At 53.9% G+C, this 24826-nt stretch overlaps 4 protein-coding genes across 16 annotated transcripts; 2 read left to right on the top strand and 2 right to left on the bottom strand.

The window, feature by feature from the left end:
- Positions 1 to 840: 840 nt before the first annotated feature.
- On the top strand, positions 841 to 6858 carry ZNF428 (zinc finger protein 428). The gene is made up of 2 exons (XM_047710274.1): positions 841 to 979; positions 6187 to 6858. The coding sequence occupies exons 1-2, from the start codon at positions 904 to 906 to the stop codon at positions 6690 to 6692; spliced, it is 582 nt and encodes a 193-aa protein (XP_047566230.1). The 5' UTR covers positions 841 to 903; the 3' UTR covers positions 6693 to 6858.
- SRRM5 (serine/arginine repetitive matrix 5) lies at positions 939 to 3396 on the bottom strand. 4 transcript variants are annotated; one of them, XM_047710258.1, is made up of 2 exons: positions 1699 to 3396; positions 939 to 1662 (listed from the first exon to the last, which is right to left on the bottom strand). In XM_047710258.1, exons 1-2 carry the CDS (start codon positions 3312 to 3314, stop codon positions 939 to 941), a joined length of 2340 nt encoding a protein of 779 aa, XP_047566214.1. In that variant the 5' UTR covers positions 3315 to 3396. The 4 variants fall into 4 exon arrangements, with proteins under 4 accessions (XP_047566214.1, XP_047566216.1, XP_047566215.1 ...); XM_047710260.1 differs by having other exon boundaries at positions 939 to 1849; positions 1958 to 3396; XM_047710259.1 differs by having other exon boundaries at positions 939 to 2065; positions 2102 to 3396.
- IRGQ (immunity related GTPase Q) lies at positions 6188 to 23238 on the top strand. 4 transcript variants are annotated; one of them, XM_047710263.1, is made up of 4 exons: positions 6188 to 6308; positions 8250 to 8382; positions 16987 to 17518; positions 18900 to 23238. In XM_047710263.1, the coding sequence occupies exons 3-4, from the start codon at positions 16989 to 16991 to the stop codon at positions 20254 to 20256; spliced, it is 1887 nt and encodes a 628-aa protein (XP_047566219.1). In that variant the 5' UTR covers positions 6188 to 6308; positions 8250 to 8382; positions 16987 to 16988; the 3' UTR covers positions 20257 to 23238. The 4 variants fall into 4 exon arrangements, with proteins under 4 accessions (XP_047566219.1, XP_047566221.1, XP_047566218.1 ...); XM_047710265.1 differs by lacking the exons at positions 6188 to 6308; positions 8250 to 8382 and adding an exon at positions 16390 to 16530; XM_047710262.1 differs by lacking the exons at positions 6188 to 6308; positions 8250 to 8382 and adding an exon at positions 16537 to 16680.
- On the bottom strand, positions 12475 to 16526 carry ZNF576 (zinc finger protein 576). Of its 7 annotated transcripts, none has more exons than XM_047710268.1 (3): positions 15851 to 16329; positions 15436 to 15536; positions 12475 to 13693 (listed from the first exon to the last, which is right to left on the bottom strand). In XM_047710268.1, the coding sequence occupies exons 1-3, from the start codon at positions 15918 to 15920 to the stop codon at positions 13322 to 13324; spliced, it is 543 nt and encodes a 180-aa protein (XP_047566224.1). In that variant the 5' UTR covers positions 15921 to 16329; the 3' UTR covers positions 12475 to 13321. The 7 variants fall into 7 exon arrangements, with proteins under 7 accessions (XP_047566224.1, XP_047566223.1, XP_047566228.1 ...); XM_047710267.1 differs by lacking the exon at positions 15851 to 16329 and adding an exon at positions 16336 to 16526 and having other exon boundaries at positions 12483 to 13749; XM_047710272.1 differs by having other exon boundaries at positions 12483 to 13749; positions 16014 to 16328.
- Positions 23239 to 24826: the final 1588 nt, after the last annotated feature.

Here is a 24826-nt window from a genome sequence, read left to right as displayed (position 1 = left end):
TGGATGGAGTACCTGCTACATACCGGCTGCTTATATTGAATGAGCCCATTGAATCTTCAGGAAGTTTTTTCAGTCTAGAGTTAATTTTATTAGAGGTAGGGTAACACCAAATCCTAGTTCACCCACCAACTAGTTGGTGTGACCTTGAACTACTTGTTAATTCTTTCTGTGCCTCAGTTTCTTCATGTACAAAGGAGGTGATAATCTCTCAACATAGTTATAAGGACTACATGGGTTAAACCCTGGGAGTCCTTTTGTACTGAGAAGGAAACAGGCTGGAGAAGTTAAGTCCTTTGCTTGAAGCTACATAGCTAGAATATGGCAGATTTGGGGTTTAGACTGAGACACTACCTTGCCAAGGGATAGGACTAGGGCTGACACAAATATGGAAGTCCTTCTAGACTGACTGATAGATCACCGCTATATCAAGGAATCCCCTCCCCCCAGCTGCTGCTTTGGACCCTCCCCTAGTACCAGAGTTTCTCACAAACCACCAGCTAAAGGGTGAATTCCTGGCATAGGACCATGTTCCACCATGTTCCACTCAATTCTGATTGGTGCCCATGCTGATACCTGCTGCTAAATATTGGGATATTACCCTTCCCCATGCCACTAAGAGCTTTGTTGCCCAGATGGGGAAATTAAGATCTATAGAAGAGCTGGGGTGATCTTTTCCTTTCCCTTAGCACAGAGCACACAGCTGGGCCTGGGGAGGCAGATGCTATGTAAAAATTTATTGAGTCACCACAGGCCTTTTGTTCCCCCCCTGTGCAGCATCCCACTCTACCTGCCGACATCCTGCATTGGAGAACTTGTGACCCAGGTGTGACTGTGAAGAGCTGGCTGGGGAGGGACGCTGCCTAGCTGCTGCTCTGCTCCTGTCTCCTGTTCCCTCCCCTGGCCATGACAGAGACCCGTGAGCCAGCTGAGACTGGGGGCTATGCCAGCTTGGAAGAAGACGACGAGGACCTCTCTCCAGGTGAGGCACCCTTAGAGATGGTGGCATTGCCTTGAGTATCATCCTGGCTTGGAATTGGGACTCCACTGAGAAATCTAGAGCGGGGCTGTCTCCTTGTCTTCCTAGGTGTTCCATTCTGGCTGGGACTGTGTGCCCTGCTGGTGGAATCCTTCTGGCTGAAACTTCTGGGGGCTGTAGATTGACTAGGATTGTTCTCCTTATTGAGGGTTCTAGATCGGCTGTGGTCTCTGTCTTCACTGGGGGTTTGAGATCGGCTGTGCTCTCTCTCCTCACTGGAAGTTCGAGATTGGCTATGACCTCTCTTGCTGGAGGTTCTAGATAGGTTGTGATCTCTCTCCTCTCGGGGGGTTCCAGATTGCCTCTGATTTCTTTCTTTTCTGAATGTTCTGGATTGGTTGTGATCTCTCTCTTTTCCGAAGGTTCTGCATTGACTATGACCTCTCTGTTTTCTAGGGGTTCTGGGTTGGCTGTAATCTCTCTCTTTTCTGGGGATACTGGTTAGGCTGTGATCTCTTTCCTTGCTGGAGGTTCTAGATAGGCTGTGATCTGTTTCTTTGCTGGAGGTTCCAGATCGGCTGTGCTCTCTCTCCTCGCTGGGGGTTCTAGATCGCCTGCCACCTCTCTCCTTGCTGGGGGTTCTAGATCGTCTCTGATCTCTCTCCTTGCTGGGCATTCTAGATCGCCTGTGGTCTCTCTCCTTGCTGGGTGTTCTAGATCGCCTGTGGTCTCTCTCCTTGCTGGGACTTGTACATTGTCCTTGACCTCTCTCCTTGCTGGGTGTTCTAGATCGTCCTTGATCTCTCTCCTTGCTGGGGCTTCTAGATTGTCCTCGACCTCTCTTCTTGCTGGGTCTTCTAGATTGTCTGTGATCTCTCTCCTTGCTGGGGCTTCTAGATTGTCCTCGACCTCTCTCCTTGCTGGGGCTTCTAGATTGTCTGTGATCTCTCTCCTTGCTGGGGCTTCTATATTGTCTGTGACCTCTCTCCTTGCTGGGGCTTCTATATTGTCTGTGACCTCTCTCCTTGCTGGGTGTTCTAGATTGTCTGTGATCTCTCTCCTTGCTGGGGCTTCTACATTGTCTGTGACCTCTCTCCTTGCTGGGTGTTCTAGATCGTCGATGATCTCGCTTCTTGCTGGGGCTTCTAGACTGGCTGTGACTTCTTTCCCTTCTGGGGGTTCCTGATTGGTTATAATATTTTCCCTTGCTGTGGGTTCTGGATTGGCTCTGTCTTCTCATCTGACTGGGAGTTCCTTTCCGGGTACGACTTCTTGCCCTACTGTGACTTCTCATCCTACTGTGGGCTCTCTTCTGACTTCGACTTCTTGCTCTTCTGGGCATTCTAGACCGGCTGTGACTTTGGGTCCTACTGGGGGTGCTGGACCAGCTGTGGCTTTGGGCCCTGCTAGGGGTACTAGACCGGCTATGACTCCGGGTCCTGCTGGGTACACTATCCTGGTTGTAACTCTTGACCTTGCTGGATACTTCAGTTGGGCTGTAACTCCATTCCCTACTAGGGGTGATCATCTCACTATAACTTCTCACCCTCCTTGATGATGATGGAGACTGGCTGTAACCTTTTTCCTTGAAGGGAGTTCTAGTGGGGCTATAACTCTTTGCCCTACTTGGGGTTATAGCTGGCCCGGAACTCTTCCCCATGCCTGCGGCTCCTGGTGGGCTGTAACTCTTCTCTCTGCTCATATTTTTAGGCTGGCTCTTACTTCTCTTCCAGTTGTTGTTTCTAGGCCGGCTGGAACTCTTGCCCCCACTCTGTTTTTTCTGGGAAGTAGGAGTTCTCCCCCTGTTGGGCACACCTGGTGTGGCACCATGAGTTCTCATCCTGGTCATAGTACTGGCCCTGCTGGGTGACCTCTTGGAGCTGTGGCCTCCCCTTCTGCCAGGAGTTCGGCCCCGGCTGTGAGTGCCCCTCCTTTGGTGGCGTCTTACTCCACTGGCCTTGCTGACTTTGCTGGCCCTGGTGTCAGTGCTGGCCTTGCTGGGCGCTCTTGCCCTGCTGCGGACTCGGGGCTTGCTGCGGGGCTGTTTAGAAGGGGCTGTCTTTGTACTTGCCCACTTGGTAGACTTGGAACTGCTTGGGCTTGTGACTGAGTTGGGGGCTGTTGATGGCTTAGTGGACACCGAGGAGCTATTGGGCATTGCTGATTTGGTGGGCTTCAAGGAGGCAGGAGGCTTGGGAGGTACTTTGGACATTGAGGTTTCAGTTGATGCTGGAGACATGCCGGGCTTTGAAGATCTTGTAGGTGGAGAAGGCATGGTAGGTGCAAAAGGGCTTGTGGTCCTTAAAATCACAGTGGACATGAAAGACCTGGTTGCCATGGACAACGACCCGATTGCCTTTCCCGGGCCAACCGCGTGAAGTCATAGTGGGCCTTGAAGGCCCTAGACAGCAGGTGGTGTGAAGTCAGGTGGGAGGAGAGAGGGGGTGGGATGGGGCCCTCCCAAGGCCAGGGGGGTTTCCTCAGTGTTGCAGCCATTCAGCAAATGTCCGCTGAGACTGACTGGGTACTTAGCACTGCTGGGACATGGAGATGGGTCAGGCCCAGGGCCTGCCTTCCAGGAGTCCCCCGTCTCCAGGTCACTACACAGGTGGTCAGAATGTGTTGAGGTTTGGGCGGAGGGGGCTTGGGGCGGGGCAGGGGCAGAGGGTTCCCAGATAAGAGAGATACACTAACCACCTGAAGAGTCAGGGAGGACCTCACAGAGGAGGTGATGTGTGAGCTGGGACCTTAAAGAGGAGCAGGAGTTTGCTAGTAGGGAAGAAAAGGTCACCAGCTGGGGGGAAGAGCAGAAGCAAAGGCCTAAAGGGAGGAGGGAGATAAGGGCCTCGGGGGCACCCATGTGCACTCGGCCCAGATGTCCTGGGCTGGGCAGTGTTGTGGACCCCAAGATGAGTCAGACCTGCCCTCAAGGGGATCCTAGTCTGACAGGGAAGATGTACTGGGGCCTAGATGGCTGTAGCCTCTAGGACAGTCACCAGGGGAGAGGCTGGGCTAACAGGAGTCACCGTTATAGGGGACAGAGCTTGTCCTGGGGCCTGAAGGATGAGTAGGAGCTCACCAGGTGGACAGAGTGGGGGCAGCCTTCCAGGTGGGGGGAGCAGCCCACACCAAGGCCTCAGGAAACGTGTGTTAAATGGCAGAGAGACAGCGGGACAGAGGCAGGAACAGGTAGAGAGAGAGCCAACACTTTGCATCTACTCTTATGCCCTGGGGGTGCTGGGGAGCCAGCAGTGAGTCAGAGCAGGTCTGGTAGGAGAGGATGGGGATACAGAAGGTCACGGCCCTGTGGGCTCAGGGTGAGGACAACCAGAGGGGAAAAGACAGTGAGTTGCTGCCTAGAGTGAGGAGATCTGGGACAACCTCACCAAGGAGAGAGTCTTCCTACTGGGTCCTAAAGAATGATGGGGAAAACCAGGGGGAGACATTCCCAGCAGAGAGAACTGGTGTGAAAGCCTGAGAAAAGGTTTGCCAAATTGAACGCCAGGCACAAAGAAGGCGTTCTAGATGCTAGAGGCGCAGCAATGAACCCAAGTCCCTGCTTTGGGGACAGGCAATAACCACAAGTCGATGTTGGGTACAGGAAATTGAGGAGAAAAACAGAGTCAGGAGCATAGGGAGTGCTGGGGAAGGGTTGCCAATCAGACGGAGTGGTGAGGGTGTCCCTGAGAAGGTGATCCTTGAGCAGAGACTTGGCAACGGGAGGGAGCAAGCCTTATCCATCTATGAAAATAGTCGCAAAGACCCTGTGACAGGTGCATGAGGAGCCCAGTGTTGTTGGCTGAGTTGTCACAGGACCTCTCTGGGTTGCTGGAGGAAATTGAAGAAGAGGGGCCAGGATGGACACAGGACAAGGCTGTGGCAATCCTAAGGGGATGCTTTTGATAGGCGCCTGCAGTATTTCCCACACCACTGCCACTGTCGGGGGGCCTCCCTCCTCCCTGACCAGTGCTCTTTGTGAACCCCCCCATAATGACTGCTAAGGACACCCTTTCCTGTCATCGACTGCAGATTGTCTTCGTTTCTTTACCCAACACTTGTCCTGAACATGTTCTGCACGCCCATGAAATCACAGTAATAAAATTGTACTTAACAGGTATTTTAGTTAAGCATCTGCCTTCAGCTCAGGTCATGATCCCCAGGGTCCTGGGATCAAGCCCCGAACTGGGGGGCTCTGCTCAGCAGGGAGCCTGCTTCCCCGTTTCTCTCTGCCTGCCTCTCTGCCTACTTGTGATTTCTCTGTCAAATAAATAAATAAATCTTTTTTTTTTTTTTAAAGATTTTATTTATTTGACAGAGAGAGATCACAAGTAGATGGAGAGGCAGGCAGAGAGAGAGAGAGGGAAACAGGATCTCTGCCGAGCAGAGAACCCGATGCGGGACTCGATCCCAGGACCCTGAGATCATGACCTGAGCCAAAGGCAGCGGCTTAACCCACTGAGCCACCCAGGCGCCCCTAAATAAATCTTTTTTAAAAATAAATAAAAATTTTATTTATTTGAGAGAGAAAGAGACAGAGATGGGGAGTGCAGAAGCCGGTGGGGAGGGACAGAGGGAGGAGCAGACACCACTGAGCAGGGAGCCCAATGCGGGACTCGATCCCAGGGACCTGGGATCATGACCTGAGCCGAAGGCAGATGCCCAAACATTTGAGCCACCCAGGCGCTGTAGATTTATTTATGTGAGAGAGAGCACGCATGCGCGCACACTGGCGGGGGAGGGGCGGAAGGAAAAGGAGAGAGAAAATCTCAAGCAGACTCCTGGGTGCAGACCCCGGTGGTGCAGGGCTCAATCCCATGACCCTGAGATCAAGACCTGAGCCGAGATCAAGACCTGAGCCGAGATCAAGAGCCCGACACTTAACTGATGGAGCCGAGCCACCCAGGCACCCCAAGAACAGGGCTCTTAAAATAGCAAGGAACACTGTTATTGTTACTGTTTTTATTACTGCTACTTTGTCCTTATTAAACCCCTAAGATGCAGTTCTCGCAGGTCATCCGTTTGCTTAGACACTGAGCACCTACCGCGTCCCAGGCCGTGTTCCATGTGACTGGGATTCACTTGTGGGGAAGAGCCGGGCTGTGTGCAGGCTCCTGCTCCAGGCTGTGGCGAGTCGGAATGAGGCTCAGGGCAGGGGCAGGGCCCACGTCCTCAGATGCCTCTGTCTCTCCCCTCTGTCCGTCCCCCTACAGGCCCTGAGCATTCCTCTGACTCTGAATACACTCTCTCAGAGCCGGACTCCGAAGAGGAAGAAGATGAGGAGGAGGAGGAGGAGGAGGCCACTGATGATCCTGAATATGACCCCGGCTACAAGGTGAAGCAGCGCCTGGGGGGCGGCCGAGGGGGCCCATCCCGCCGGGCCCCCCGTGCAGCCCAGCCCCCAGGCCCCCCAGCCCAGCCCTGCCAGCTCTGTGGCCGCTCACCCCTGGGGGAGGCCCCACCGGGCACCCCGCCTTGCCGGCTCTGCTGCCCTGCTACAGCCCCCCAGGAAGCTCCAGCCCCTGAAGGCAGGGCCCTTGGGGAGGAAGAGGAGGAGCCGCCTCGGGCTGGGGAGGGCCGACCAGCTGGGAGGGAGGAGGACGAGGATGAGGACGAGGAGGAGGAGGGCACCTACCACTGCACAGAGTGTGAGGACTCCTTCGACAACCTCGGGGAGCTGCATGGGCACTTCATGCTGCATGCCCGGGGCGAGGTGTAGGCAGGGGACCCCCCCCCCAGGGAGCTTGGCAAGAGGGGCGGGGTGGGAGGAGGGGGCTGAGGAAACGGGGGTGATCACAGCAGTCATGGGGGATGGGGGTACCGCCGGTCTGTGTCGTCTTAGTGGTAGATGTGTGAAGGCCAGAATAAAAGCCAAATTCTGTGTGTGTCCAGCATGTTTGGTGTGTGTGTGTGCACGCGTGTGTGTGTGTGTATACACTCGAGTGTGTGAGGCCTGGGCCTGGGCGTTTATCTCCCCCCACCACGACGCTCCTTCCTGGGGGAACCTTAACCTCATCGTCACCAAGACTTTCAACGTTTCCTGAGTGCTTATGTCCTGTGTGGTTTCCACGTATTTACACAAAGACCCCATGATATGCAGGCTCAACGCCACAGAGGTTTCAGTGCCTACATCAGAGTCCAGGGTGGGTGTTCAGGTTGGGGGCAACCCTTCTCCATGCAGTGATTCCAGGACCCAGGCCATCCCTTAGCCAACTGAGTGGCCATCGCCTGGGTCCTGCTGGTGGAAGAGAAAGGCGAGGTACATGTGATGTCTTACCAGCCCCAGCCCCAAGGGGGCACATACTGCTCCCATTGACGCCCCTCTGCCGAGAAATGAGTCACGGGGCCACAGCTGCACGCAGGGGACTCTGGGAAAGACGGTCTAGCCAATGCCCAGGAAGCAGAGAACCGTTCGTGGAGGATGGTGGAGGACAGCCAATGTTCTCTGCCCCTGCCTAAGAACCTTCACAAAGAGGACGTTAATTATAATCAGAGCTGTACTTCCCGGGTGCCAAGTGCCGGTCCAAGAGCTTTATATATACTGACTCATGGAAGTTGTGTATCTAGGAACTTACAAAAATAGAACCTTAATTATAATTACAGCTGCCATTTCCCCAGCACTTAGAGAGTGCTGCATTTTATTTGCATGAGATCATCAGGTCCTTAGAATAACTCTGTGAGGTAGGGACCATGATCCATTAATTCAGTTAGGAATCCTCTTCGGAGCCCCTGCTCCGTGCTGCACATTAGGAATATACCCGTGAATGAAACAAAACCCCTGTCCCTGCGGAGCTTGCAGGGGTTGGGTAGGACAGACAAAACAAGCAAGATGGAGCGTTTGCTGGATGGGGGTAGATGCTGTGGAGAATAATAGAGGAGGGAGAACAGTGCTGGAAGGGGGTTGCCATTTTCAGTATCGTAGCCCTCCCTGAGGAGGGGACAGGGACCTAAGTGGAGGCGGAGGGGAGGGAGCTGGAGCTGCGCACTTAGAGGGGAAGAGGGGACATGCAGTCCAGGCGGGAGGAGGCAGGAACCTGCCGGGTGTCAAAGAGCGCAGAGCTGGAGGGATGAGGGCAGAGAGGAGCAGAAGGCCAGCTTGTTAGAGCTTTGTTGGAACTTGGCTCTTGCTTGGAGATGGGAAGTACTAATTCATAATAGTTTGGCACCAAAGCTCCTTTGAAAATAGAAGCCTAATTATAATGATAGCTACCATTTGCTGAGCATTTACTGTGTGCCAAGCCCTGTTCTAAGGCGCTTTACGTGTGTTAACTCATAGAAGCTTGGCAACTAAGAACCTTCAAGAATAGAACCTGAATTACCGTAATGACCATCATTAAATCAGCGCTCACGGTGGACCAGGCCCTGGGCTAAAGCGCTTAATATGGACAATCACGTCGGATCCTTATGAGGTAGGGGCTGTTATTTATTTATTCATTCATTCAACAGTGATGTATTGAGCACCTGCGAGATACTGGCACTTTTCTGGGAGCTGAGAGTAGAGCAGTGTGCATGAGGAACAAGAATCCCTGCCTTTGTGGAAACTCGTCTTATAACGGAGAAGACGGATACTTAGATCGTAGAGTAAAAGATAGAAAATGTAGAGGACATTAGAAGGGCTATGGAAGAAAGTGGGGTGGGGGGGCTCTGTGTGTGTGTGTGTGTGTGTGTGTGTGTGTGTGTGTGTGTCTTGTTTGCAGGGGCAGTGAGTGCAAAGGCCCTGAGGTGGGGCCCCACCTGGGATATTTATAGAACAACACTTAGGGCGTGAGGCTGTTGCTGACGAAGGCAGGGAAGACTGGTGAGAAGGCAAAAAGTCAGGGAGAGGCAGAGGGCCAGGCCTTGCAGGCCGTTCTACCAATTTGGGCTGTGTCTCCATGTCTGAGTCATTGTCATAACCCTTAGAGGCATAGGGCCTCTCATCACAACCATTTTACAGCGGTTCTGGCCCAGGGAGGTTGACTTACTTGCTACAGGTTGGTCACACAGCCAGTAAGACACAGAGCCCAGGTTTGACTCCAGACGATGGGGTACGGGGTGTACGTCCTTCACTGTTAAGCCACATTCCAGAAATGGCAGCCAGGCTGTCCACAGCCACCATCTGACTGGCAGGAGTATGTTTGGGCTCCACAGAGTTACACAGGTTTTTTAATAATGGTGGTTACCAACATTTAAAAATGGGTGGATTTCACATCAAAATGGAGGTTGGGGGTTTCTTTTGAAAATTGTGAGGTTTAGATTGCTGAACCCACAATCCCATGGGCTAGTAGCTTGCTGGAGGTGGGGAAGGGTGACCTCCTGCTAATGGGGCATTCCTGCCCGTGTGCCCATTCCACACCATCTGGCAACTGGACCCTTCACACCCCGCTTGCTTCCCTGATGACGGTACCGGCTTGGCCACAGAGGACACTTGCATTTTGATGCCTGCTACAGGATCTTATACCAAAGCATCTGTCAAAACCCACACTTCCCATCCAAGAAGCTCAGAATCCGAGAACCTGACATTTATCCACTCTTCAAGTTGAGACTTTCCTAACCATTATAGCTTAACATCAATGACTCTCAGAATCATCAAAGCAGGAATTCACAGCTCATTAAAACACCACAGATGGATTTTATTTCCTGGAGCAGCACGCTTAAGCGCTCTTCTGCCCTAAGACGGGGCTTTCTAAGATGGAGGTAGAGGACCATCCATTCATCAGCAATAATTCCTGAGGATATGAGAGACTGGGAATCCAGAGACCTAGTCTGCTCCCAGTGGGGTCATTTGGTTCTTCAGGGCTGAGGCAGGATAGGGACATCAAGCTAGGAATTCCAAAGGGAGGACTTAACACAGGGGAGTGGTTATACAGCCATTAGAAGTCTGAGAGCACAAATGTGGAGAAGTGAGGCAACTGAGCAGCTCAGTTCATGGCTGCACAAAGCTCCCACCTCTTGACTGGGGTCCAGGGCCTGACAGGAGCTTGGCGGACAGACCCGTGTGCAGAGGTTTAAACCGCAAGAGGTTTAGCACAGTACCTGTGCCCAGTATAGAAAGGCACTGGAGCCTGAGCTGCTGCAGGAGGCAGCCCAAAGCAAGGTGAGTCTCTTCTCCCTCCTACCTTCCTTATGCCCATCCCTCTCGTGGGCAAAACTTCAGGAAGCTGGCTCTGGAGGGATTCCAGGAAACCTAACTGCGGAAAACCAAGCATCACAGAGCATCATAGGGAAGGCTGCAGACTGAGAGACACTAGGTAAACCATGAGCCCAGCTGAGCAATTTTTGAGCCTCTGAGATCAATGCTGTCTGTCCTAGGTGCTGGGGAAGCAAGGAAGACACAACACTTGCCCTCAAGAGTGTGGATTCCAGAGTAAGGACACAGATAAAGAAATAAAAGCATGATAATCCCTGGTATTGAAGAGTGCTAGGAAGAAATTAAGTCAGGGTTAAGGGTTGCTGGTGCTACTTTAGCCAAGCAGGTCAAGGAGGACCTCTCTGAGGAGGCAGCCCGTGTTGAATCCCAAATAGGTAGGGACAGTGTTAAAAAATTCTGGGTAGGAAAAAAAAAAAAAAATTCTGGGTAGGAGCACTCAAGGCAGAGGGAACAGCAAGTGCAAAGGCCCTGCGGCAGAAGCCAGCCTGGCCTGTATGGCTGGCGTATAGTGAAGATAGAGCAGGGAGGGAGTTGAGATTGCTTATTAGCAGGTGGGAGCTCCATCACTGTTGGGTTTTCTGGGCCTGGGTAAAATCTTTGGATGTTATTTGTAGGATGCCATTGGAGGACTTTAAATGAAGAGTGATGTGCACTGACTTACGTACACAAAGTGGTCTGTAGTGGACTGGAGAGGGGGCAGCAGTGGTGGCAGGTCCAGGGACAGGGTGGGGGGAGCAGTTAGGAGAGCAGCTGTGGGGAGGGCTGGTCAGACTTAGGGAGTTCAGAAACCAGTCCGATGGTAGTGGTGTAGGTGGGGGCTGTAGGAGTCACGCTGACCCTTTTTAAGTTTTTGAGACTCTTATGCATTATCCAAGTGACTTTCTCATGGGGAGAAGCCTGGGGCTTGAGCTGAAGATAAAGATTTGGAAGTCACCAGTGATGCTATTTAAGGTCTTGGGAATCTATGACATCTGGAGAGTGGAGAGAACAGGAAGAACACAGGCCCACTGCTGTCTATCTCAGGGGAGCATGTGTGATTCGAGCCTTAGGTTTGGGTTGGAGGGAACCGCTGTGGGGGAGGTGTAAAACATCTGGGTTGGAAACTTCTGAGCTGTTGCCAGGTGCAGAGGAAATAAGTTGGCTTTGGTGAAGTCGATATTTTAGGAAAAAATGCTGGCCAACTGACTCCAGACCAATTTCCCCATAAGTCATGCCAACAGAGATCCAGGCTAGCTAGCCCTGCCCAAATCCTACACAAAAACACATGTGTTTGCACAGCCCCCTACTAGAGGTGGTGTTTCCCAGGGTGGGAGTCCTGGCTGCCAGGCTCAGAGGAGGTTGTTTGTGTGTCAGTTAGACAAGAGGTCAGCAAACTTTTACTGTAAGGGGCCAGATGGTCCTTTCCTATTTTAGGCTTGGTGGGCCATACGGTCTCTGCTGCGACAACTCAGATCTGCAGTTCTGCGCTGCAGACAGGCTTTAAATGATGCTGCAAGTGACAGAGACCCAAAATAAGGGTGATTTAAACATGACAGAGGCTTATTTCTCTCTTACATGGTAGTACACAAGTGGATAGTCTAGGGCTGATGTGATGACTCTGCCCCCTGAAGTCATCGTGGTCCCAGGGACCCATGGTCAAGGGACCCAGACTTCTGCTGTCTTGAAGCTCTGCCAGCCCATATCTTGCTCTCATGGTCCAAGATGGTTGGATACCATGTCCACACTCCGGGCAGGAAGGTAGAGGAAAAGGCATGTCCCTTTCTGAAGCTTGAGAACTCTACCCAGAATTTAGCCAGAACTTGGTCACAGGGCAACACCTAGCTGCAAGGGACCCTGGAAGATGGAGAGTTTGTAGCTGTCATGTACCTAGATAAAAACTGGGAAACTGCTGTCTGTCTCAGCTATGGGTTTTAAAAGCGTCCCTTGGTTCAGACAGAGTCTGTGATTTTTATATGCAGGGCATCAACCATTGTCTCTAAGTGGGGGGCAGGGCAGGTAATCCAAAGTCCTGACCACACTCAGCACTGGCCCGGTGGGACTCGGCCTAGGGTTAGGCTTTTCAAGAGCTGAAAATAGGATTTTAATGGGAGCTCTTCCAATGTTGGCCAGATGCAACAAGAAACAGAAGGTATCTCTGATTTCAAACCAGATTCCCAGCAGGGCCAGGCCAGCTCTGACCTGAGCTTCCCCCTCCCTGTGCCCTTCTTTTTATTTATTTTGAAGAGAGAGAGAGCACGTACATGAAGAGGGGGTGGGGCAGAGGGAGAGGGAGGCTGAGAATCTGAAGCAGGCTCCATGCTCAGTGCAGAGTCTGTAACTGAGCTGGATCTCATAACCCTGAGATCGCGACCTGAGCTGGAATCAAGAGTCTGACTCTTAACCAACTGGGCCATGCAGGCATCCCCTCCCTGTACCCTTCTTACATTTTCTGGGAATTCCTACTCAAAAGCCAGAGTTCCTTGTTTAGACATTTTAATATAGATCTCTTGTTTTTTAGATACTCTTTGTTGTTTTATTCATGTCATCTCACCTACTCATATAGAAAATAGTCCATGACCAGAATGGTCCATAAAATTATTTAAGTGAGCAACAGATTACTGGCGGGGGGTGGGGGGGGAGCCCCAATCCCTCCAATACCGTGGCCCCTCCATGAGTGGGAAAGACTGACAGGAGGTGGGAGAAGACAAGGACTTGAATTGCAACCCCCACATGACTCAGAGTACAGCCCCCAACTTTGCTATCCCCTCCCCAAAGGCCCAAGTTTCTCCACGTCTGGTACCCTTCTAATGACATTACAGCCCTGCAACACCTCACCTTCCCTGTCCCCCCGTCCAGGTACACATCCAAGGGAATTTGCTCCTACAGCTCACGCCATCCATCTGGGAAGAATTAAAGGTGATTACACAATCTGCAGCTAGTTGTGTTTTCAAACTATTTAATTGGGAATGAGGGAGATACAAATAACACTTTTCCTTTTGGCTTTTTTTTTTTTTTTTAAACAAAAGATTTCATTAATTCCACTATATCCCTGAAGGCCTTTGCGTCCTCCAAAGACTGAAGCTGTAGATGAGCATCTTCTGGGTCCTACGCATCAGGAGTCCTTTGCCTGTCCAGGGAGGGAAAGCAATCCTTCCAAGGCCCCCATCCTGTATCAGAGGTGGGTTTTAGCAGCCAAAAAACCCCCTCCCCCACTGTCCTAGGGAGGGCTTAGCCCTCACTCAGAGCTCTCCCCGAGCATGCCGGATATAGTGTTGATGCAGCCCAGCTTCCTGGGCAAAGTCCTGACCACACTCAGTGCAGGCAAAAGGGCCAGGAGGGGTGCGGGTCTCATGCGCCTGGCGGTGCCGCCTCAGAGAAGCAGCCTGCCCAAAGGTCTTGCCACAGTCAGGGCAGGGGAACGTAGGCTGGGCCGCGGTGGGCGCCACTGGCGTGGAGGGCCTGGCGGCTGGACCGTGGCTACGCTGATGGGCGATCAGGGCCTTGGAGGAGGGGAAGGAGCGGGCGCAGGTGAAGCAGATGAAGAGGGCGCCCTGCAGCTTCTGGGCCACGAAATCCGCTGGGTGCTCCCGCTTCATGTGACGCTCCTGGAACTTGGAATCAGCGAAGGTGATGAGGCAGCGGGTGCACTGCGGGGCCCCCAGATGGCCTGAGGGACGTGGGGAGAGGTCGGGGGGAAGCCAGCAAGAGTCACCAGGACCTCTCCCAAGCCCCAGAGTCATGCCAACAATTCACACTCAGGGCTTACTACGGGCCAGACTGTATGCTAGGCCTGGACAGTGGCACAGGCAAACTATTACAGGACCTGTTTTATGAGCGAACAGGCCGAGGCTCAAAAAGACTAGGCAACTTGACTACAGTCATGAGGCTGGGAAATGGAATGGAGTCAGGACTAGAACCCAGGGACTAGAACCTGCCTTTCCAACAGAGCCACGTGATTAGAGCACAGCCTCTGGAGCCAGACTGCCCGGCACTGAATCCCAGATCTCCCACTTCCTAGGCAAGTACGACAGTGTCCTTGTCCAGAAAGTGGGGTCATAACTGTTATCAGTATGGTTATAACTGACCAGCAGTTATAACTACGTCATTGGGTTGTTGGAAGGAGTGAATGAACTAATTCATAGAAAGTGCTTAGAACAGTGCTACACAGTGGTTTGCGATTATTTGTACTGAAAATGAGAAAAGCAGCTTGACAGCCGGGGGCTGGCCTGGCACTCCCAGCTAGGCCTTGGTGTTCTCCTGTTGAACATAAGCAGCTTCACACAACCTGGTCAGACAAGGCCATGCTGTGACTGAGATGAACCAAGTCAAGACCATGCCAGAATAATGTCTGAACACAGACAAAACATGAACGTTGTCCAAGCCACAAAAAAGACCAAACAGCGCCCCCATCTTGGCTCCTAGGAGTGGCTGCTGTTGCTCCGTTAATTCGCAGCTTGAGCCTATGTACCCCCCTCCTAGATAAGATTGCACCAACCTATCTTTGGCCCCTGCTTATTGGCAGCATCTAATCCCAAGCAAAACCCTTCCTCGAACCCTTCCCCAAACCACCTAAGATAAATCCTCTCTAACACTGAGATGCCCCCACAGCACCACAGATGCGCGATTCCTCAAAGAGCAATAAACCCAACTCATTCAACTGTAGGGGTGTTCCCTGTGGTCTCTGGCTGGAGGGCCTTGACACTGGCGCTCTCGTCGTCGTCACGATAACCTCTTCCTCAGTTCCCTTACCTGATAGCGTCTGCCGGATAGCATTACCTGAGGGAATTTCCTAGGGACTGCCAGGAGGACTGAGATAAGGAAGGCTGCACTCTTATAAAGCGCCCACAAGCTTCATAAGCATTCAGTAGAAACTGTGGGATCATGGTATGTAAAACTGGCTACCTTTGTTAACAGCTGACCTTCCCCTTCTCTGCCACTAATCCCCAGTACGGCCACATCACCTGAGTAGTGGCAACCTCTTTTGACAGAGTAACCCAAGCCCAAGTCGCACTGAAAGTCTGGGGTAGAGCTGGAACTGGAACCTTGGGGCTCCTCTCATAGTGCCCAACCTTTCCCATTCACATCTCCCACCCCAAGCCTCTCTGGATGCCACTCTGTTCCTGTGAACTGTGGCCCACTCGAACTGACATGGACAGAGCAGGGTGAGTACATCTGAACAGAGTAAGGGTAAGGGTGGAGAGTGGCAATTCCTGGTAGAGCAGCTTAGAAGCCATTTATCACAGTCCCTTCCCAGCAGGCAAGTCCTTGTAAAGCCTGGGACACTGAAATGCTATAGAAATCCTTAGAGCTAGCGTCAGCTCCAGCATCCCACCCTCTGGCCAGCAGCACTCACAGATGTCGCCTCCTGGACTGCGGGGACTCCTCTCCTTAGACGAATCCTGGGGCTCCACGTTCCCTTCAGGACGCGGGTCCTCCATAGTGACTGGGATCCCTCTGGTCAAGAGAGTAGCACGCATGACAGAATAGTAAATCGAGTGAAGTCGCTCATCTACTGACAGCATTACGGGGCCCGCTAATCCCGTGACCTCTGACAGGCTCTCCTTGCCCCCATAAGATACCATCCTCTTGAACTCTAACCCGATGGAGCTGTTCCCTAGGGAAGCTTCGACCCTCCCTAAAGATTCGACTCCCTAGATAGGTGACACCCCTTAGAGCCTTCTCACCTGATTGAGACCTGTGGCGGCCTACATCAAACTACCTCCCTGAACTCGGGGCACGGAACCCTTGAGCTTTGACACCAGCCTCACCCCCGTCTCCCACGTGTCTTGAGGTCGGTGGTGGTATCCAGACTTTAGCCCGCCTCTTCCCGGGAGGCATCTTTCTCTGACATCCTGTAACCCTCGTTCCACCCAGGGCCCCCGCCTCCCATGTGCGCCTTGAGCCTCCCTGTCCCGCTGCCCCAAGCACTGCCCTCGGTTCCCTCCTCCCGACGCGGGGAACCCAGGCCTCCGCTTTTCTCCAGACGACAGAGGGCTGCCTTTCGTTGCGCCTGTCAGTCGCTCGTGATAGCGCCGCCACCCGGAGGGAAGCGGGGTAGGGCCCACCGAGTCTCAAGGGCCCAGTGGCTTGCTTCCACGCTCTTTCGCCTGATGAGCCTCTCGAAGCCCAGGCCCGGGATGCTATCCGGCAGTGATGCAGTCGCGCCAACCGGGTCCTCAGAGTAACGGTAGGGGTCCTTCTCTGCCCGGGGGTGCGTTATGATGACGTTTCATGCCGCCCAAGCCGTGCAGACCTCAGCTTCTGGCGCAGCTGTGTCTTGGCGGTCCTGGCGCGCAGGCGCTTTGACTCCCTCATTGTTCCGAGCCCTGCAGCAGCGGGAGCTGAGGAGTGGGAGTACTTCGAGTGTTCTGCGCAGGCGCAGTAAAGGGCTGTAGCCCGGAGGTCACGCTTCCAAGACACACCCCCCTCCTTAAAAGAGTGACGTCAGGTTAGAGCCCCGGGAACGTGTCCGGACGTCCCCAAATCCCGGCCCTCTAACCTCTCCGGCCTCCGTCCGCCCGACCCGAGGGGCGGGGCTTCTCAGCGGAGGATCTGTCGCCGCCAGCTGTGCTCTCCGGTTGTGCCGGCGGTTTGCTCGGTTAGTGATTTGGAAGGGAGGTTTGGGGGATAAAAACATCCATGTCCCTCGGGGAGGAAGGGGCTGGAGGCCAGATTTCTGAGATTTTGAAACAGAATAATGTATCCAGAAAGAGGACGGACAAGACGCGCGAATCCCTGGGAATAGGTAGGGCGGTGGGTGCCGGATTTTTTCCTGGGAATGACATCCAAAAAGGGAAGGGGATGGGGGTGAAGGGCTGAAGTCTTTGACCAGAATGGGATGACTAGGAAAGAAAAAGGCTCAGCGCTCCCTCACCCGGGTGTGCCCCACCCCCTTGCTTTCCAGGTATGCCGCCGCCACGGGGTGACGTGACCGCCTTGTTCCTCGGGCCTCCGGGCTGTGGCAAGTCCGCGCTGATCGCAGCCCTTTGCGACGGGAATGTGGAGACGATAGAGATTCCCGAGGGACGGCCGGACTCCGGGATCCCCAGCCTGCGAGCTGCGGGCCCTGGCCTCTTCCTGGGCGAGCTGAGCTGTCCGCCCGCGGAGCCAGGGCCCTGGGCGGCGGAGGCCAATGTGCTAGTATTGGTGCTGCCCGGCCCCGAGGGGAATGGGGAGCCCTTGGCCCCAGCGCTGGGAGAGGCAGCGCGGGCCGCCCTGGCCCGAGGGACCCCGCTGCTGGCTGTGCGGAACCTCCGTCCTGGAGATTCGGAAAATGAAGCCCAGGCCCGGGATCGGACAACGGCCCTGCTGAACAACACAGGGTTGGAGGCCGCAACTCTCTTCCTGCTGCCGGCCGAATGCAGCAGCAGAGATGGCTGCAAGGAATTGGAGCGCCTGCGGGTGGCGCTGCGGAGCCAGGCGGAGGTGCTGCAAAGGTAAGAGAGGAGTTAGGGAGGGTTGGAGGCCTGGTCCTTTAGACTTTGTACGCAGAAAATGTTCTTTGAGATCCGCGAGACCCCCCAGCCCCATGGACAGGATAGCTGCTGGGGACCCTGCTCTCTCGTGCAGGTCCCACCCCTCAGCGCAGTGTTTGAGGTCATCGAGGCTCCACCCTAAGCCCAAGCTCAGTGCCAGACCCTCTCCCCACTCCTAGGCCCCGTCCCACCCAAGGGTCAGCTATAGGTTCCCACCGGTCCTCCAGCTTCAGCCTCTTGCCAGCGTTCTGAGATCAAAAGCCTTTCCCCAGTGTGGATCGTAGGAGAGGCCAGAGTCTAATGCACAAATACTGGCTCCCAGCAAAAGTTTGAAGAAGGGCTCACTCAGCTCAAAAGCTTGTGATGCCCGCAAAGATTTTACCCTAAGATTCACACATCTTCTTTGTTCTCCAGCTACACCAGTCTTTGTAAAGCCACACCTTTGGTAAGCCTTATTATTTCTGGGTTCACTCCCCCACTTCCTTTCTCTAATCCCATCTCATTTCTGTGCCCATTTGCTGGCTACCTCCTGCATTTCCCCCCCAGCCCTTGGCCACCTATTTCATAGAAGTCAGATGAGGCTCAGTGTGAATCTTTTTTCCTTTAGCCACATCTCCTTCCTTGGTAAGCACTGGTAGGTGAGGCTTTTCCCCTTCATTGGCCCTAATTCCCCTCCTTACGCCTTGTCTTAGCAAAGAGTGCCATGGGTGGTCAGGAGGTGCTTGACCTTCCTTAAGTCCACAATTCAGTTGCAAGTCTGTCTTTACCTGAGCCTGACCTTCTGGGAGTTTTGTTTGGCCTTTCTTAACCCTGCAGGTCCCTTGGAAAAACCCCACCCCCCAAAGACTGAGTCCCAGAGACTATTTAGCAGGTACCCCCTTTTAGGCTTTGTTGGAAACCTGACCTCAACCAACACTCTCTGTCCGGGTTTTAAGCCCTGGTTTCTTTTTTTTTTTTTTTTTTTTTTAATAGATTTTTTTTTTTTCATTTATTTGACAGACAGACCACAAGTAGGCAGAGAGGCAGGCAGAGAGAGAGAGAGGAGGAGGAGGCAGGCTCCCTGCTGAGCAGAGAGCCCGATGCGGGACTCGATCCCAGGACCCTGAGATCATGACCTGAGTCGAAGGCAGAGGATTCAACCACTGAGCCACCCAGGCGCCCTAAGCCCTGGTTTCTGTATGCTATACCAGTAGTCTGGCCCTCCCTCTCCTGCTCCTCCTTCTGTCAGGGATCATTCGGGAAATTCTCTTTATCATCCTAGCCTAGTCCTGTGCCTGTAGCACAACCCTCTAGCGTTTAAACCCTCTTCTGCTCTTTACCCTACCTTTTCCTGTTCCCTCAGGCTCCTTCCACCCGCCCAGGATGGCTTCGAGGTCCTGGGTGCGGCCGAGCTGGAGGCGGTGCGTGAGGCCTTTGAGACCGGTGGCCTGGAGGCGGCGCTGTCGTGGGTCCGCGCTGGCCTGGAGCGGCTGGGCAGCGCACGGCTGGACCTGGCTGTGGCGGGCAAGACTGATGTAAGCCTTGTGCTGAACATGCTGCTCGGGTTGGATCCCAGTGACCCAGAGGAAGAGCCTGTTTTCACGCCCCCGGGGCCCACGCCCTACCCAGCCCCAGAGCGTCCCAACGTGGTGCTCTGGAACGTGCCTCTGGGCTCCGCGGGCACTGCTGCCGCCCCCCATCCGACCCACTACGACGCCCTCATCCTCGTCACGCCTGGGGCCCCCACTGAGGAGGACTGGGCTCAGGTTCGGCCCTTCGTGCTGCCAGATGCGCCGCTGGTCTGCGTGCGAACAGATGGTGAGGGTGAGGATCCAGAGTACCTGGAGGAAGAGGAAAAGGCAGAGAAGGCCGGCTCCAAGAGCTTAGAGAACGCAGGCGGAGAGGGGTTGAAGAATGCACTCAGCGAGGGAAGGGAGAAACGTGGCACCGGGTTGCAGAAAGGTAGCGGGGAAGAGTCGGAGAAAGCAGGCAGCGGGGAAGGTTCAGAGAAAGACAGTGAGAGTTTGACGCGTGTTGGCGGCGGCGGGAAGAAATCAGCCAGCGGGGACTCAGAGCGTGCGGCCGCACTGAGCCCGGAGGATGAGACGTGGGAGGTGCTGGAGGAGGCACGGCCGCCCGTGTTCTCCCTGCGACCTGGGGGCCTCCCTGGGCTCTGTGAGTGGCTGCGGCGCGCGCTCCCCCCGGCCCAGGCCGGGGCGCTGCTGCTGGCGCTGCCCCCCGCCTCTCCCCACGGAGCCCGGCTGAAGGCGGCGGCCCTGCGGGCCGGGGCGTGGCGCCCGGCTCTGCTGGCTAGCCTGGCGGCGGCGGCGGCACCAGTCCCAGGGCTCGGCTGGGCTTGCGACGTGGCGCTGCTGCGGGGTCAGCTGGCGGAGTGGCGGCGGGCTCTGGGGCTCGAACCCGCGGCACTGGCTCGACGCGAGCGCGCGCTAGGTCTGACTCCGGGGGAGCTGGCAGAGCGGACGCGCTTCCCGGGCCCGGTGACGCGCGCTGAGGTGGAGGCGCGGCTGGGCGCATGGGCGGGCGAGGGCACTGCAGGGGGCGCGGCGCTGGGCGCCCTGTCCTTCCTGTGGCCCGCGGGCGGTGCGGCGGCCACTGGCGGCCTGGGTTACCGCGCCGCGCACGGCGTCCTGCTGCAGGCCCTCAACGAGATGCAGGCCGATGCGGAGGCCGTGTTGGCGCCCCATGGGCCAGCGCAGTGAGGGGTGGGATGAGGGTCAGGGCTTCCGGGGTGCTCAGCGTCCCTGCTGCTTGGCTCCGCCAGGGGCTGAGGACTCCCAAGTCCCGGTTAGAGGGAGGGGGGCGGAATTGGGAGTCCCGAATCTGGCATGGGAATGTCTGGGCCTCCAAGGTAACAGAGCTGGGGGCCGCCACTCAGAATCTTGAGTACCTGAAGCGGACGAGGGCTCTAGGACTACTGATTGGGATGTGTGACTTGTAGTCCCCTGAATTCATGGCTCCTGGAGGGGAAAGGAGTCTGGGGGAGAGAACTGATTTCGCTGGGGACCACAGGGCATGACATCAGACTGTGTCCTGAAGGAACCTGAGGGGTTCTATCCTGGTCTCCAGGGGAATAGAGACTGGATCTGTTTGGTCCTGTAGCCCTGGGAGGGGCTGGGGGGAGAGGTGAAAGGCCTGATTTCTGCTGAGGAGGGTCTCCATCATTCTGGAGATTCCAGTATGAAGGAAGGAGTCTGGGTAGCCCAGGGAGTGGGAATCCTTGGAACTGCTGAGCCACTTGGGGATGTAGGAGTTAGGCTTCTCAGAGGCAGTGGGCCTGCATCCAGTCTCCCAGTTCCTTAAGAGGCCGTGGCTTTGAACCTTCATTGGGGTGGACCTTGGTCTCATTCGTGGGTGGCGGGAGGTCTCCATCTATAGGAGGGAGCAGGGGACTGTGCAGAAGAGCTGGAGAACCTTTGGTCCACCTTGGGGAATAGAGAGATGTCTAATACTTGCTGTACCAGGGGCCTGATGACCTCGATTCCTTCCCCAGCTGTTGTGGATGGTCCCACAAAAAGAGGGGAAGAGGCAAGAGGTCCAGGCATGGTGGGCCCTGGGGGGCAGCCCGAGACCAGGAATGAGACCTTCTGGGTGTGGAAGGGCAGGAACCCATACCCCAGAGGTATCTTCCACAAATCCCTTACAGATTTGGACCCTGGCTATTGCCTCTCTTTGTGTGAGTTTGGGAAGGCTATGACTGCCCCCATTTTATATGTGCTGAGTAATTCAAGGGATCTTGGTGAGTCTGTTCCTTTGTCCCTCTGCTCCCTTAGTGGTTTCTCTTTTTGGTCTTGGTGTCTTCTGTCATTAAGCCTAATCCTTTCTGGTCTTGGTATTTTATACTCCTGCATTTTTTGGAAAAGCAGCTGTCGTGCTGCACTTATCCAGACATTTCTTTGTTGGCTACCTCAGGTGTCACCAAGAGGCTCTGCCTTCTGGTGTACACACAGTGCTGCAGAGGACAAGAGACCCACAGAACAGCTAGGGAGTGTTCCAGACCATGGGAGTGTGCCATGAGTGAAGCAAAGGCAGAAACCACAGTGCCTGGAATGTTCTAGACTGCCAACTATAGGTAGATAAGATGCCACAGGTCACAGAATTCTTCAGTGTCAAAAAACAGAAAGGGGGGACCCGAAAGGCAATGAAGTTGAACCTCTTTTATGAGAGATGGGGAGAGCAAAGCCCAGGGAGGACAGACTCTAGGCCTAACAGCACATAGCAAGGTCCTATGTGGTCTCGCCCCTGCCTGTTCACATTCCCTACGCCCACCCTGTCCCCCAACCAGCCTGATCTTCCTTCTGATGCCTAGGTGGGCCACCTTGGATCCTGCCGCAGGACCTTTGCATTTACTGTTCATCCTGCCTAGAATGCTCTGCCCCCCAGATCTTCCCATGACAGGTTCCTCCTTGTCAAGCAGGTCTCAGCTCACATGTCCCCTCAGAGAGGCCTTCGGTGACCAGTGTAACTGAAGTACCTCACACGTCACCATTATTCATCTCAGCCCATCAGTGTTTCCCTTGTAGCAATTATTACTGTAAATAATTACCTTATTTATTTATTTACCTATTTAATAGCTATGATCCTCTGACTAGTATTGTTCTCTGCTCTACCCCCAGCACCTAGTGCCTGGCACACATGACTAGTAATTATTCAATATTAGTAAATATCGAATTCATGAGCAGACTGGAACTTAGATTGTCAGCCTCTGGCCACAAGATGGGAAATGAATGAGGTGGGAGAGACAAGCATCTGATGGGAGAGAAGCCCCTGTCAGAGGTCAGGGGATCTGGGACGCAAGCAAGGCTTCGCCACTGGCACTCTTGGTGACTTGGACCAGTGCCTTATTTTCCCATCTGTGAAATGAAAGGGCTGGATGAAAACCATAAACTCTTCCAAGATCCTATTTTCTTTGACAGCAGGAGACAAGGGTGACTCTCTAAGTGGCAGATACCTGCCAGATGGTACCCCCGTGTCCAACTTGAACCCTTGCCGCTGGCACAGTTTGTCCCCTCAGTTGAGAATGGCCGAGGTGGGAAAAAGCATTTGGCTCAATACTGAACAGCGTCACACATTGTCCTCGAAGGCCTTTTGGGCTTCAGGGAAAGGTGTTTGCCCGTATCTATAATACCCAGTCCACCATGGTCTGCCTCTCAGTCCAGCTCGTCAGCCATGGGGAGATGGGAGAGGCGCCCAGCAGTGCTGTCCGGCAGAAACGGAATGGGAGCCACATCTGTAACTGGAAATGTCCCAGCAGCCACATTACAAAGGTAAAAAGGAAACAGTGAAGCTAGTTGCGTCTTCCTTAACCCAGTATATCCGAAATATTAATTCGACCTGTAATCAATCAAGAAGAGAATGAGATATTTTACACATAGTGTACATCTCATTCAGATGATAAATATTCATCAGAAATACCTCTATTTAACTTTCCAAAAATTCGTGGGTGGAGAAAACTGATTCCTCTACCCAAGCTGTCCCAATTATATTGACCAGTTTCCCAATAACTGCGGTGTGTATCCGTTTTTAATTAAACGTGAATAAAGTTTAAAACTCCATTTCCCGGGACGCCTGGGTGGCTCAGTTGGTTGGACAACTGCCTTCGGCTCAGCTCATGATCCCAGAGTCCCGGGATCGAGTCCCGCATCGGGCTCCCAGCTCCATGGGGAGTCTGCTTCTCCCTCTGACCTTCTCCTTGCTCATGCTCTCTCTCACTGTCTCTCTCTCAAATAAATAAATAAAATCTTTAAAAAAAAAAAAAACTCCATTTCCCAGTTAACACTAACCACATTCCCAGGGCTCGGTGGCCACCTGTGATGCGTGGCTAGAGCACTGGAGAGCAAAGACCCAGGACGCTTCCATTATCACAGGAAATCCTATTGGTGTCGCTCTAGGGTTAGACAGTCCTCCTGACATTGGGGTAACCTTGGGCAAGTCGCTCAGCAAGTGGCATCTACCTCACAGGGTCGTTGTGAGAACAGTGTATGTATGTACTTATGTACATGCATATTTTCTCTCTCACACACACACGTGTGCGCACACACAGCATCCTGTAGCCCTCCAGAGAAGCCTGGCCCCCTGGGCAGCTCAACCATAAGTCTTGTTGCCTGTGCCCGGTTCCCCAGGTGGTACCCAGACAACTCTGGTCTGGGCACCTCTGTCTCACACCCATGCCTTTGCTCACAGAGTGCCCTCCTCTCTGCCACTTTCACGCCATCTCCGATTTGGTCTTCCCTGGTACCTCTGTGCCGTGCTTCCCTGCTCCAAATTCCCTTTGCCCTCATGCCAGTGGGACTCGTGCTGGGGATCATATCTGAGAAAGCAAGACCCGATTTTGTTTGCCTCTGTCTCTAATTGGGGAGTGCTCATTGTGTTTCTGTTGGTGTGTATCGACACTAGGGTGTTGTAGCTAATTTGGGGGTGGGGTGGTTGCCTTTTAAATTACGACTTTTGATGACCGGCATCATGTTGCTAGTGAGGTATCCGTCTCTGGGAGCATCCAAGCAGAAAGACTAAGTAAGACTCCCTTGAGAACTGATTGCTGGCTGCCCTCAGGGTGTGTTGACATCACACTTCCAGGCTGGAAGACCCTCGAGGGGCAAGAATTCAAGGAAATGAATGCTAAGTCTTAGGCCATTGCCAGAAGCGAAGTGGAAGAGACAATCTTATCACCAGAGCTGAGTTTCCTACCTTTCTGGATAATGGAGAGACTTGTATGCACTGGGGTGGGGAACCGGGGAGGGCTAGTTAAGAGTGTGGTTGGCCTGTGGTGCTGTTTGAGGGAGTGAATAAAAAGGAGTAGAAATCCCACTGTGTGTCTCTTCTTTGGGGGCTTGAAGGGGAAGGAATATGCTTGAGATTTTGCTTAGTCTGGGCAAGGAAGGGGCTGGAGGTAGTACTGGGTCTGAAGGAGGAAGAGACCAAGGGTGGGGACTTCTGGGTCCTGGGAGAGGAGAGCTGGATGGTGAGGGTCTATATGGGAAAAACCCTTGACCTGGAATCCAGAGACTCCCGAGAGTGTATGTGTGTCGGGGAGGGGTTAGACACAGGTGGAAAAGTGACACTTAGACCTTGGGGGTTGTGACAGTGAAGCATTCCAGTGCTGGAAGCAGCTTAGCCCATTAATTCCTCTCTGTGTTCTTCGAGAGTCCCTTCTGACTCTTGACCTGGCTGCATGATTTGCCCCGGCTGCAGGACCAACAAACAGCAAACACCACCCAAGTAGACACTTGAAAAGTGCTCACACATTAGGGCTTCCTCTCTCGCTGCCCTTGG

The sequence above is a fragment of the Lutra lutra genome, chromosome 17, assembly GCF_902655055.1.
Source record: "Lutra lutra chromosome 17, mLutLut1.2, whole genome shotgun sequence".
Taxonomy (NCBI): Eukaryota; Metazoa; Chordata; class Mammalia; order Carnivora; family Mustelidae; genus Lutra; species Lutra lutra.
The sequence above is the reverse complement of the archived record's forward strand: the minus strand, read 5'-3'. Positions and strand labels throughout refer to the sequence as shown.

Bases quoted from the DNA above. Each gene is read 5' to 3' on its own strand.
- ZNF428 (XM_047710274.1), top strand. From the start codon at position 904: ATGACAGAGACCCGTGAGCCAGCTGAGACTGGGGGCTATGCCAGCTTG. The intron at 980-6,186 runs GTGAGGCACCCT...GTCCCCCTACAG, and splicing joins CGACGAGGACCTCTCTCCAG to GCCCTGAGCATTCCTCTGAC.
- IRGQ (XM_047710261.1), top strand. From the start codon at position 16,722: ATGTCCCTCGGGGAGGAAGGGGCTGGAGGCCAGATTTCTGAGATTTTG. The intron at 16,828-16,986 runs GTAGGGCGGTGG...CTTGCTTTCCAG, and splicing joins GCGCGAATCCCTGGGAATAG to GTATGCCGCCGCCACGGGGT. The intron at 17,519-18,899 runs GTAAGAGAGGAG...CTGTTCCCTCAG, and splicing joins CAGGCGGAGGTGCTGCAAAG to GCTCCTTCCACCCGCCCAGG.
- ZNF576 (XM_047710266.1), bottom strand. From the start codon at position 15,664: ATGGTATCTTATGGGGGCAAGGAGAGCCTGTCAGAGGTCACGGGATTA. The intron at 13,750-15,435 runs GTGAGTGCTGCT...CACGTCCCTCAG, and splicing joins CAGTCCAGGAGGCGACATCT to GCCATCTGGGGGCCCCGCAG.
- SRRM5 (XM_047710257.1), bottom strand. From the start codon at position 3,314: ATGGCAACCAGGTCTTTCATGTCCACTGTGATTTTAAGGACCACAAGC.